The 13502-nt window shown below is 40.1% G+C and overlaps 1 protein-coding gene and 1 pseudogene across 1 annotated transcript; both read left to right on the top strand.

The window, feature by feature from the left end:
- The first annotated feature begins 1495 nt into the window (after positions 1-1495).
- LOC117968968 (zinc finger protein 501-like) lies at positions 1496-5407 on the top strand. Its single transcript, XM_059018006.1, has one exon. The coding sequence runs from the start codon at positions 1607-1609 to the stop codon at positions 3173-3175; it is 1569 nt and encodes a 522-aa protein (XP_058873989.1). The 5' UTR covers positions 1496-1606; the 3' UTR covers positions 3176-5407.
- Positions 5408-6284: 877 nt separating this feature from the next.
- LOC131724938 (zinc finger protein OZF-like) lies at positions 6285-13198 on the top strand (annotated as a pseudogene).
- Positions 13199-13502: the final 304 nt, after the last annotated feature.

The following is a 13502-nucleotide window of genomic DNA, read 5'->3' as shown; positions in this document are numbered from 1 at the left end:
ACAAGAGTCTTGAACTGGATGCGAGCGGTGATCGGGAGCCAGTGGAGCAGTTATACAGTTATACAGTTGGGTTTTTACTGGAGCAATCTAGGTAAAGTACCTTGCTCAAGGGTACAGCAGCAGTGTCTCCCACCTGGGATTGAACCCACGACCCTCCGGTCAAGAGTCCAGAGCCCTAACCACTACTCCACACAGCTGTCCCCCTTTTTCTAATAACCTAATGCTTAGCGGCTATGTTTTTTTTTTAAATAACTTTACTAGATTGATGCATTTAAATGTCAGGTTCATGTATTAAGAAAGCAGTGTGACTGATTTGCTAATTTACAAAAGGCGTAAATAATATCTTAAGTTCACGAAGAAGTTTAAAAGCTTAGCCATTCCTGCTAAATGAAAGCTCATCCTTTTCCACAGCTAGCCAATCAGAAGTTAGAGGATGGGAGGTACACACGTTCTAAATGTTTGTATGTATGTGCTAGACTTCTGCAAGTCAGAGTTTTCAGAAACCTGCGGGGCTCTCTAGAGATCTACCAGAGTGTTTTTCTAGCAGCAGAACAAACACAGGAAAAATAAATAAAGAGTATTTGTCCAACGGGAAAAGAATGATGGCAAAACTTGTTGTCCCGGGCGGGCATCGGGGGATCTGAATTACACGCCCCTGATATATAAACTGAAACGGGGCACCATACAGTGAGCTCTCGAACCCGACTGCCACGTCTACAAACTCCTATCTGGCCTGAACGAGAGGGAATATTGATCAGTTATCTTGTACTCGTTAAACTAGCCGACTCTTATATTTTGTCTAAAGATATATGCTGCAGTAAACTGTGTTTTTTTTATATGCAAGGCTTAGGATATTGGCTATACTTACGATAGGTATACCTATAGGAGAGTTGAGATTGAGTGATCATTGTTTGTTATGTAATATGCTTTACCAGACCTCTCTGTGCTTTACAATGCTTCCCTATGCTTTACCAGACCTCTCTGTGTTTTACAATGCTTCCCTATGCTTTACCAGACCTCTCTGTGCTTTACAATGCTTCCCTATGCTTTACCAGACCTCTCTGTGCTTTACAATGCTTCCCTATGCTTTACCAGACCTCTCTGTGCTTTACAATGCTTCCCTATGCTTTACCAGACCTCTCTGTGCTTTATAATGCTTCGTTATGGATTACAGGATTATTATTATTATTATTATTATTATTATTATTGTACATGGTGATAGGACGTGGATGTCACTGACAGGTGTATTATTACTATTATTATTATTATTATTATTAGTAGTAGTAGTAGTAGTGGTAGCAGTAGCTCATTGCTGAGAGGGGTTACATGTGTGGGTGCTTTTTATACATGTTTGAATATTTCTCTGTTTAGAACTGTCTTTGTTTCTGTGATTTTGGCCCATCTCTCCTTCCTCCTTGTTATAGAAAATCTCCTTCATCTCACTCAGTACAGGACATTCATGAACATGGTAATGAATGGAGTCTGGAGTTGATAAGGCAAGTTCATAGAATTTAACAAAGAGATTGTAACAAATTGAATTTTATATTTTCTTTAGGAATTTGTTCAGAAGACAAAACTGGATTATCCTTGTGAAAGAGAAGATTCAATGATGGAGACTGCCCATGTTAAACAGGAGAGTCCTGTACTAGAATCAGTCCATATTAAGGAGGAGAGTCCTGCACTAGAATCAGTCCATATTAAAGAGGAGAGTCCTGCACTAGAATCAGTCCATATTAAAGAGGAGAGTCCTGCAATAGAATCAGTTCATATTAAAGAGGAGAGTCCTGCACTAGAATCAGTCCATATTAAAGAGGAGAGTCCTGTGCTAGAATCAGTCCATATTAAACAGGAGAGTCCTGTACTAGAATCAGTCCATATTAAAGAGGAGAGTCCTGAACTAGAATCAGTCCATATTAAAGAGGAGAGTCCTGTGCTAGAATCAGTCCATATTAAAGAGGAGAGTCCTGAACTAGAATCAGTCCATATTAAAGAGGAGAGTCCTGTACTAGAATCAGTCCATATTAAAGAGGAGAGTCCTGTACTAGAATCAGTCCATATTAAAGAGGAGAGTCCTGCACTAGAATCAGTCCATATGAAAGAGGAGAGTCCTGTACTAGAATCAGTCCATATTAAAAGGGTTATTCTCAATTATAAACCCTTAAGCAGCTTGCAGGGCTCTCTTATCTGTGGTGACTGTGGGAAGAGGTTCAGTCTGTCAAGCGCTTTGAAAAGACACCAGAAAACCCACACAAGAGAGAAGCCACATCACTGTAATGACTGTGGGAAGAGTTTCAGACAGTCACAAAGCCTGAAACGTCACCAACAAATCCACACTGGAGAGAAACCACATGTCTGTGCTGACTGTGGAAAGAGTTTCATACTGTCACAAAATCTGAAACTTCACCAACAAATCCACAGTGGCTATAAACCACATGTCTGTGCTGACTGTGGGAAGAGTTTCAGTCAGTCAAGCGTTTTGAAAAGACACCAGCAAATCCACACAGGAGAGAAACCATATGTCTGTGCTGACTGTGGGAAGAGTTTCAATCAGTCAGGCTATTTGAAAATACACCAACGAATCCACACTGGAGAAAATCAATATGTCTGTGCTGACTGTGGGAAGAGTTTCAGTGGGTCAGGCACATTGCAAAGACACCAGCGAATCCACACAGTAGACAAACCATATGTCTGTACTGACTGTGGGAAGAGTTTCAATCAGTCAGGCTATTTGACAAGACACCGGCGAACCCACAAAGGAGAGAAACCATATGTCTGTGCTGAGTGTGGTAAAAGTTTCACTCAGTTACACACCCTGAAACTTCACCAGCGAATCCACACAGGAGAGAAACCACATGTCTGTGCTGACTGTGGGAAGACTTTCAGACAGTCAAGCAAATTGAAAAGACACCAGCGAACCCACACTGGAGAGAAACAACATGTCTGTGCTGATTGTGGGAAGAGTTTCAGGATGTTACAAACCCTGAAAATTCACCAGCGAATCCACACAGGAGAGGAACCACATCACTGTAATGACTGTGGGAAGAGTTTCAGATGGATGTACAGCTTGACAATGCACCAGCGATTCCACACAGGAGTGAATCCTTATCACTGCTCTCACTGTGGGAAGTCTTTTAATGCTTCCAGTTCTCTTGAAAGACACAAATGCAAGCTGTGAAAGTTTAGTCAGAATGTGAGTGTGTGTTCATTCACCCACACTCAGAAATTCCAGTCTTTTTCAACAGCAGCTTAATATAAAAACTGTGAGAACTCTGGTGAATGTCTACGGATGATACAGATTTATCAATATTAAACACAGTGCTCTGAAGCCGTTACATTATAAAGTACATTCTTAGTTTGCAATCCATTGAATATACAGACGCCTCGGAGCGTTGTGTGATACGAGGCGAAGCTGAGTGCCTCCAACCCCTGAGAAGTCTGTATATTCAACGTATACGCTGTGGGAGAAATTCATAGTTGTAATTGAATGTACTTTATAAAATGACATTTCAAATCTTAAACTATGAGGCTTAAGATGCTGTGATGCTAATTAAGTGTGTCTTCCCCCAACCTTCTCCCATAACACTCGAGATCTGCTTCAAAGGACTGGATATTAGTAACAGAGGGTCGTAAATATTTAAATTGGTTTCAGTTCAGATTACCTGCCAGTCTGGTCTAAACAAAGAGAGCTGAACCTTATCTGTTAATTAAGAAAGTCTGTCTGAAAGCCAATATACAACTTTCTTCCTATAAAGGGTTAAGAAGTGCGACACCTGGTGGATACGAGGTGCCATGACTTTGAATATTATATGAATTGTTACCATGAAACATAGAATGTTTAAGTGAATAGAAATTCCTAATTTCCTAATTTCCTTATTCTAAAAGTTAATTGATAAACAAACCTTCACGAGGGTGTAATATTAACTTGTGTAACAATCTCAGGGTTTTAGATTTACTGAAACTGTCAGATTGAAACGTAACAAATAAGTACAAACCTCAGTGATTTAAATGAGTGTTAGAATCATTTTAATAACAATTCTTATGGTTTCCCAATATATTGGAATGTTGATTGTGTTTTAATTAAGTTTAAATTGAAAGTAATTCGTACATTATTTTACTTTAATTATTGTATAACATGTTTAACATTTTTATCCTTCTGTGATCAATTTAACTAGCTGTCACAAAATGAAGTTTTGTTCTATACTTGTTTCGAATCCTGTTATCTCTGTCTCTCTCCATGGAGGAGGGTCGCTCCCTGTTTTAATGACGCACATTGCTTGTGTAAAAGGAAGTGTCATTCAAACTTTGTAAGCCAATGAAAGGACTGATTTCGGTCAGGGATTAGCTTCCTGTTTTACCCGGAAGTGATTGGATCACCAAAGTAAACTCCTGTTTGGGCTCTATATTTAAATCAAAACATGCATGAGCTCGTTCTCTTGGATTCAGACTCATCTCGCCATGAAGTAACCATTGAGCCTTCGCTTGCAATGGGGACTCATTCAAGCATCGTACGTATCTTCGTCCTGAAGAAGACTGCTCGCCGCTACACCCTTTGTTTTTCAACAAGAACCACATCTCCAGAATAAGTACTACATTTGAAAGACATTAAGATTCAGTAAAATACTGTGTGTAGAAAAATCTACATGCAAACCAGAAGTAAAAACATTGAATACAGAATAACACTTTGTGAGATTAAAAACACAAGCGATTCTACTCTGAACAATTGAAATATAAGACTTTAACTGAACTGATGCTATTGTCTGTATTTGAAAACAATGTGAATGTCTGAACCATTTAAACATTGATTGAGTTCATCTACAAGTTCTGAAGTAACTCTATATTACAACTTCATACTAAATGCAATTGAAGCTGCTTCCCAACTGAACTTGTTGAAACAAAAATGCTGCCTTCATTCGAACCCATACAACAGACGCTGCTTCACCCCGTCACTGTGTGTAATGTGCGTGAATACTGCGTGTGTGTGTACGGAAACACGGAAGACAGCGTGCGCATGAAAATCTGTGTTTCAGTGTTTGATTCCTGCTATACTTATAATTCTGATACCTTGATTTCTAACTTCTATATTCTTATTAATTTTGTGGGTCTTAATAAATGTAATCATTTTTATGTGTTGAGTTTCTTTTTGCCTGTTATGAGAACTACTTCTTGGTGTCTGTGTTAGTTTACTACAATCTGAAAAGAGTTTAGAATACAATAAAGCCAGTAATTTAAGCAATGTTCTGCCTGTCTGGAACTAGAATGGGGAATGTAAACTAACTGGAAAGTCATCTGTCTAGTTTCTGATGAACTAGTTCTGCACAGAAAGCTGAACTCTGGTAGAATGTAGCAAACATTCACTCAGGAATAATAGTTTCTGTAGAAGCTCTTATCCAACTGTAGAGTCAGTGGTTTCCCACGATTGATTAGAGTCAAACAAAAATACTGTTAAACTGAAGTCTAGTGGAACAATGTATTAAACATGCAGCCATGCAATCGTATTGACTGTGAAACTGCACACAGATTTGTTACACCGGCGCTGTGTCGTTTTCCTGCAGCCAGTACTTGCGTGGAGGCCTCGCGCCATCTACTGGGAGACGTGAGAATAGCAAGGAGACGTTTTTCATTAATTTCAATGGTAGAGAGATTATTCGGTCTCCATACGGTATCTGGAAAGATAAAACTCCAGTTTAAATGAGGTGTATGAACTCAGGTATTTGCATCGTACATGATAGTTACAAAATAGTATTTGCCATTTGTAACTTTATAAATGAACTAGCTATTTTATAAATGGGGCAGCAGTGTGGAGTAGTGGTTAGGGCTCTGGACTCTTGACCGGAGGGTCGTGGGTTCAATCCCAGGTGGGGGACACTGCTGCTATACCCTTGAGCAAGGTACTTTACCTAGATTGCTCCAGTAAAAACCCAACTGTATAAATGGGTAATTGTGTGTAAAAAATAATGTGATATCTTGTAACAATTGTAAGTCACTCTGGATAAGGACGTCTGCTAAGAAATAAATAATAAGTTAACCAACATTTCCTTGTCATTTTATTAACTGAGTGATCAGCTGGTAACTTTTATCATTTTTTTATATAATTAATAAAACAATTATTTGTGTACTTTATTAAATATATAAATTAATCTCCTGTTTTCATAAATCATCGCATATTATTATTATTTATATAGTGAACGGTACTCGAGTATAAAAATGCGCCTGTTTTCTCGATTATACGGTAAACTGATACAGAGCTGATCCCCTATTGGTTAGCAGAGCCCCAGCGCGTCCAATCACCGGAGGATTCCTCGGTTCAGAATGACCCCGCAGCCAATGGCAGGCGAGAGAGGGGGCGGGTTTGTTTTCGCTTCGGTCTCTCACAATATTGTTACCTGAAGGAGAGAGAGGAGGCTGGAGAGGCTGAATTAACGAGTAAGTTTTTAAATATAAATTAATTTAATTCCATTTGTTAACCGGTAGCGACAGTTACTTTTGATTAGTTGTATTGAAAGCAATGTGTTTCATGTAAAACTATTTTAAGAAAGTGGTCAAAATAACAATTGTTTATCTACACACACACACAGGCCCAGGCCCACATTTTTAGTCTATTAATTCGGAACATTTTGACATTTTTAAAAACAAGTAACCGCTCCAGCCCTCGGCGCTGCTCGGGACAGTTCCCCCGCATCACCGCCTCATGTTATTTCCAGGGTCAGGTTGCGCTCCGCTCCGCTTCAGACTCTACAGTGTTTGAACATCTTCTCAAATCGCGTGGTGTTTTCTCGCGCTGTTGTCTGCGTGAGGCGCGTGCCTGCAGGTTTGCGCGGACATCCGGGCAACATTTGCGCGCACGCACATAGGGGGCGCGTTCACGACACTTTTTTGCCGGCTAGATTGCAGACGGGAGTCTGCGCGTGACGTCACGGTCTGCGCAGACGCAGCGTGGACAGCTTTGGTAGGTGAACAACAGTTCTGAGCAGAACCAAAACGGAGGTGGTGTTGAGAGAAATTCTAATCACAGAAGAAGTGGATGCAATCGAAGATCCCTTTGTGCTCCACCAGCTTCATAATTTACAGCATGATTAGAAAATGTATAGTAGAAACAGTCCCAGCTATAAAGAGATCATATACATGTTTATATTAGACAGTTGTTAGACAGTACTGTATTTTGATCAGTAGCACATGGAGTGAGGATTGTATCTGCTTGCCTACACGCTTCTTTGTCAGCCAGCGCTCGTCTATTGTTTTGATCCGCGGCTGCTCCAGCGCAGAACCTCTTGAGAAGCTGCGCGGACTTTTAACTTAGTAAAGTCTGCGTCTCGTGAACGCAGCCAGTAACTGCACAGCAACCTCGGAGCCTCTGAAAACAAACCAAAACAGACGCGGTTTCCTTTATCAATTGAAGAGTTGCTACCACATATATTTTTAACACAGTGTCGTGGAGTTGTATTTATTATTATTATTATTATTATTATTATTATTATTATTATTATTATTATTATTAATCTTGTATAGATCAGACATTCTTTTATTTTTTTTTTGTAATTCATGGTTTATGATCGGTCCCCCAGTGCAGAAGATACATTACACCCAGACTGCATCCCGTAGTTAATCCTGGGGTTTCTTGTGGGGTCTTACATATTCATGAGACATGCAACTAGCAACATCAAAACATAGAACAGCATTTTAAAATAAGTGTACTTCCCCGGTGTAGATGAGAGAGATGTATGAGCACATCGACAAACTCCACAGGTGGTCAGTCTGTCAGTTCATAGACCCAGAAGTCGGCCGGCAGGGTGTGTGGCCGTTGTTTTAAACCTACAACACCTCGTTTTAGTTTGGATCTATTATGTTTCGAGTCACGTCGGTTAGCCGTGTCCACTGGTCGCGTGTCACACCGCTTGTGAACGGTTTGTTTTCAGCGGTTCCCGGTTGCTATGCGGAAGTCACTGCAGCCCTGATCTGAAGCCGCGGTATTTCAAATGAACAGAAGCCCGTTTTACTTTAGTGATGTTGGCTACAAATGTTTTTTCTTTCCATGCAAAACTTGTCGTTGTTCTTTTATTGAAATGAATGTTCACAAACTGAAGCTTCTTGCACTGACGGCAGAGTGCTAATATTGAACAACTACAGTAATACATGGAAGAGTTTGTTCTGAGTTTAAAAAGAGAAGTCAGGTTTGCACTGACCACAGAGTTTGTTTTTTTTAATCAGACAGCTCCACTACAGTACAGCGTTGTTTCCTCTGCCTTTGTGATTTCATTTTCACTGCAGTGTCTGTGGCAGTGTCCTGGGTGTGAACAGCATCACTGATTCCTGCATCTCTGAAGCCACGTAGCATAGCATGCGTTTCCACAGAGAGATCAGCAACAGCCTTCATCGGCCACTTCCACTCAAATCACTTCATTTCTTTACATATTGCATTGCAGCACAGCACTCTCAGTACAATACCGCTTCGGCACCCATTTATTTCACAAATTCTCGCGAAATCTGTGAAAATAAAAAACACACTAACAGGTGATCCTGGTTTCATACCCGAACCTGTGTTATTTATCGTTTTTAGGTAGGGCAACATTCTTTCCATGCAGTGAAAAACACATTCATTCATTAATATATAAACACGTTGCCATGAGAGTGACAGCCTGTATTTTATTTGAAAAAAGATGCTGTACAGATGATCTCATGTATAAGCATTTTATTTCTAGCATTATAAACATACTTGTCAATCTTCATGTTTTAATAGTTTCACAATCAATGGATTGTGAAGGTACAATAAGCAACTAATATCGATTCTGTTCAAATCACGTACAAAAGCATTATTTATTTATTTATTCCAAAGTAGCATTAAAATCTAAAAAAAAAATATGGTAAATGGCAGACTGCGTTTACAAGAAAAAGAAAGAAAAAAGTTTCAAGTTTGTCTTGAAATAAAACAGTAAACTTAGGATCCCAACAAGTACTCACTTGACCACAAATCTTAGCAGACTTACAATTGTTACAAGATATCACATTATTTTTTTTACATACAATTAAATTATTTTTTACACATTATTTTTACATACAATTATCCATTTATTATTATTATTTATTTCTTAGCAGACGCCTTTATCCAGGGCGACTTACAATCATAAGCGAATACATTTCAAGTGTTACAATACAAGTAATACAATAAGATCAAGAAATACAATAACTTTTGTTCAAGTGTGACAAACCACAATTCAATAATACAGCAGATAATAGTGATAGTTACATCAGGATATGATTAAATACAAAATACTACAGGTTAAACACTTGGCAGATTACAGTATTCTGAAGTACAGGATTAAATGCAGTAAAATAGGGGGCAGATAAGAGCAAAATAGAGCACATTTAAATGAAGGGTGATAGTGTCCCAGGATACAAACAGAGGAGTTCTACAGGTGCTGTTTGAAGAGGTGAGTCTTAAGGAGGCACCGGAATGTGGTCAGGGACTGGGCAGTCCTGACATCTGTAGGAAGGTCATTCCACCACTGCGGAGCAAGGGTGGAGAAGGAGCGGGCTCTGGAGGCAGGGGAGCGTAGCGGAGGTAGAGCCAGTCTTCTAGTGCAGGCAGAGCGGAGAGGTCGAGTGGGGGTGTAGGGAGAGATGAGGGTCTGGAGGTAACTGGGTGCAGTCTGGTCAAGGCATCTGTAGGCTAGTACAAGAGTCTTGAACTGGATGCGAGCGGTGATCGGGAGCCAGTGGAGCAGTTATACAGTTGGGTTTTTACTGGAGCAATCTAGGTAAAGTACCTTGCTCAAGGGTACAGCAGCAGTGTCTCCCACCTGGGATTGAACCCACGACCCTCCGGTCAAGAGTCCAGAGCCCTAACCACTACTCCACACTGCTGCCCCCCTTTTTCTAATAACCTAATGCTTAGCGACTATGTTTTTTTTTAGTAACTTTACTAGATTGATGCATTTAAATGTCAGGTTCATGTATTAAGAAAGCAGTGTGACTGATTTGCTAATTTACAAAAGGCGTAAATAATATCTTAAGTTCACGAAGAAGTTTAAAAGCTTAGCCATTCCTGCTAAATGAAAGATCATCCTTTTCAACAGCTAGCCAATCAGAAGTTATAGGAAGGGACGTACACATGTTCTAAATGTTTGTATGTATGTGCTAGACTTCTGCAAGTCAGAGTTTTCAGAAACTTGCGGGGCTCTCTAGAGATCTACCGGAGTGTTTTTATAGCAGCAGAACAAACACAGGAAAAATAAATAAAGAGTATTTGTCCAACGGGAAAAGAATGATGGCAAAACTTGTTGTCCCGGGCGGGCATCGGGGGATCTGAATTACACGCCCCTGATATATAAACTGAAACGGGGCACCATACAGTGAGCTCTCGAACCCGACTGCCACGTCTACAAACTCCTGTCTGGCCTGAACGAGAGGGAATATTGATCAGTTATCTTGTACTCGTTAAACTAGCCGACTCTTATATTTTGTCTAAAGATATATGCTGCAGTAAACTGTGTTTTTTTTATATGCAAGGCTTAGGATATTGGCTATACTTACGATAGGTATACCTACAGGAGAGTTGAGATTGAGTGATCATCTTTTGTTATGTAATATGCTTTACCATACTTCTCTGTGCTTTACAATGCTTCCCTATGCTTTACCACACCTCTCTGTGCTTTACAATGCCTCCCTATGCTTTACCAGACCTCTCTGTGCTTTACAATGTTTCCCTATGCTTTGCCAGACCTCGCTGTGTTTTACAATGCTTCCATATCCTTTACCAGACCTCTCTGTGCTTTACAATGCTTCCCTATCACTTACCAGACCTCTATGTGCTTTACAAAGCTTCCCTATGTTTTACCAGACCTCTCTGTGCTTTACAATGCCTCCCTATGCTTTACCAGACCTCTCTGTGCTTTACAATGCTTCCCTATGCTTTACCACACCTCTCTGTGTTTTACAATGCTTCCCTATGCTTTACCAGACCTCTCTGTGCTTTACAATGCTTCCCTATGCTTTACCAGACCTCTCTGTGCTTTACAATGCTTCCCTATGCTTTACCAGACCTCTCTGTGCTTTACAATGCTTCCCTATGCTTTACCAGACCTCTCTGTGCTTTACAATGCTTCTCTATGCTTTACCAGACCTCTCTGTGCTTTACAATGCTTCCCTATGCTTTACCAGACCGCTCTGTGCTTTACAATGCTTCATTAAGCTTTACAGGATTATTATTATTATTATTATTATTATTATTATTATTATTATTATTATTATTATTATTATTATTATTGTACATGGTGATGGGACGTAGATGTCACTGACAGGTGTATTATTATTATTATTATTATTATTATTATTATTATTATTATTATTAGTAGTAGTAGTAGTAGTAGTAGCTCATTGCTGAGAGGGGTTACATGTGTGGGTGCTTTTTATACATGTTTGAATATTTCTCTGTTTAGAACTGTCTTTGTTTCTGTGATTTGGGTCCATCTCTCCTTCCTCCTTGTTATAGAAAATCTCCTTCATCTCACTCAGTACAGGACATTCATGAACATGGTAATGAATGGAGTCTGGAGTTGATAAGGCAAGTTCATAGAATTTAACAAAGAGATTGTAACAGATTGAATTTTATATTTTCTTTAGGAATTTGTTCAGAAGACAAAACTGGATTATCCTTGTGAAAGAGAAGATTCAATGATGGAGACTGTCCATGTTAAACAGGAGAGTCCTGTACTAGAATCAGTCCATATTAAAGAGGAGAGTCCTGTACTAGAATCAGTCCATATTAAAGAGGAGAGTCCTGTACTAGAATCAGTCCATATTCAAGAGGAGAGCCCTGTACTAGAATCAGTCCATATTAAAGAGGAGAGTCCTGCACTAGAATCAGTCCATATTAAAGAGGAGAGTCCTGTGCTAAAATCAGTCCATATTAAAGAGGAGTGTCTTCTGCTAGAATCAGTTCATATTAAAGAGGAGAGTCCTGAACTAGAATCAGTCCATATTAAAGAGGAAAGTCATGTACTAGAATCAGTCCATATTAAAGAGGAGAGTCCTGAACTACAATCAGTCCATATTAAAAAGGTTATTCTCAATTATAACCCCTTAAACAGCTTGCAGGGCTCTCTTAGCTGTGTTGACTGTGGGAAGAGGTTCAGTCTGTCAAGCGCTTTGAAAAGACACCAGAAAATCCACACTGGAGAGAAACCACATGTCTGTGCTGACTGTGGGAAGCGTTTCAGACAGTCACGAAGCCTGAAACTTCACCAACAAATCCATACTGGAGAGAAACCACATGTCTGTGCTGACTGTGGGAAGAGTTTCATACACTCCCAAAGCCTGAAACTTCACCAACAAATCCACACTGGAGAGAAACCACATGTCTGTGCTGACTGTGGGAAGAGCTTCATACACTCACAAAACCTGAAACTTCACCAACAAATCCATACTGGAGAGAAACCACATGTCTGTGCAGACTGTGGGAAGAGTTTCAGTCAGTCAAGCGCTTTGAAAAGACACCAGCGAATCCACACAGGAGAGAAACCATATGTCTGTGCTGACTGTGGGAAGAGTTTCAATCAGTCAGGCTATTTGACAAAACACCAGCGAATTCACATTGGAGAGAAACCATATGTTTGTGCTGAGTGTGGTAAAAGTTTCAATCATTCAAGCACATTGAAAAGACACCAGCGAATCCACACTGGAGAGAATCAATATGTGTGTGCTGACTGTGGGAAGAGTTTCAGTGGGTCAAGCACATTGCAAAGACACCAGCGAATCCACACAGGAGAGAAACCTTATATCTGTACTGACTGTGGGAAGAGTTTCAATCAGTCAGGCTATTTGACAAAACACAGGCGAACCCACAGAGGAGAGAAACCATATGTCTGTGCTGAGTGTGGTAAAAGTTTTACTCAGTTACACACCCTGAAACTTCACCAGCGAATCCACACAGGAGAGAAACCACATGTCTGTGCTGACTGTGGGAAGAGTTTCAATCAGTTAAGCATATTGAAAAGACACCAGCAAACCCACACAGGAGAGAAACCATATGTCTGTGCTGAGTGTGGGAAGAGTTACAGAGATTTACAAAACCTGAAACTTCACCAGAGAATTCACACAGGAGAGAAACTGCATCCATGTAGTAGATGTGGGAAGAGTTTCAGTCAGTTAGCATATCTTAAAACCCACCAGTTAATTCACACAGGAGAGAAGCCACATCGCTGTAATGACTGTGGGAAGAGTTTCAGACAGTCAAGCAACTTAAAAATGCACCAACGAATCCACACTGGAGAGAAACAACATGTCTGTGCTGATTGTGGGAAGAGTTTCAGGATGTTACAAACCATGAAACTTCACTGGCAAATCCACACAGGAGAGAAACCTCATCACTGTAATGATTGTGGGAAGAGTTTCAGATGGATGTACAGCTTGACAATGCACCAGCTATTCCACACAGGAGAGAATCCTTATCACTGCTCTCGCTGTAGGAAGTCTTTTAATGCTTCCAGTTCTCTTAAAAGACACAAATG

This window comes from Acipenser ruthenus, chromosome 58 (assembly GCF_902713425.1).
Source record: "Acipenser ruthenus chromosome 58, fAciRut3.2 maternal haplotype, whole genome shotgun sequence".
Classification (NCBI taxonomy): domain Eukaryota; kingdom Metazoa; phylum Chordata; class Actinopteri; order Acipenseriformes; family Acipenseridae; genus Acipenser; species Acipenser ruthenus.
The sequence above is the reverse complement of the archived record's forward strand: the minus strand, read 5'-3'. Positions and strand labels throughout refer to the sequence as shown.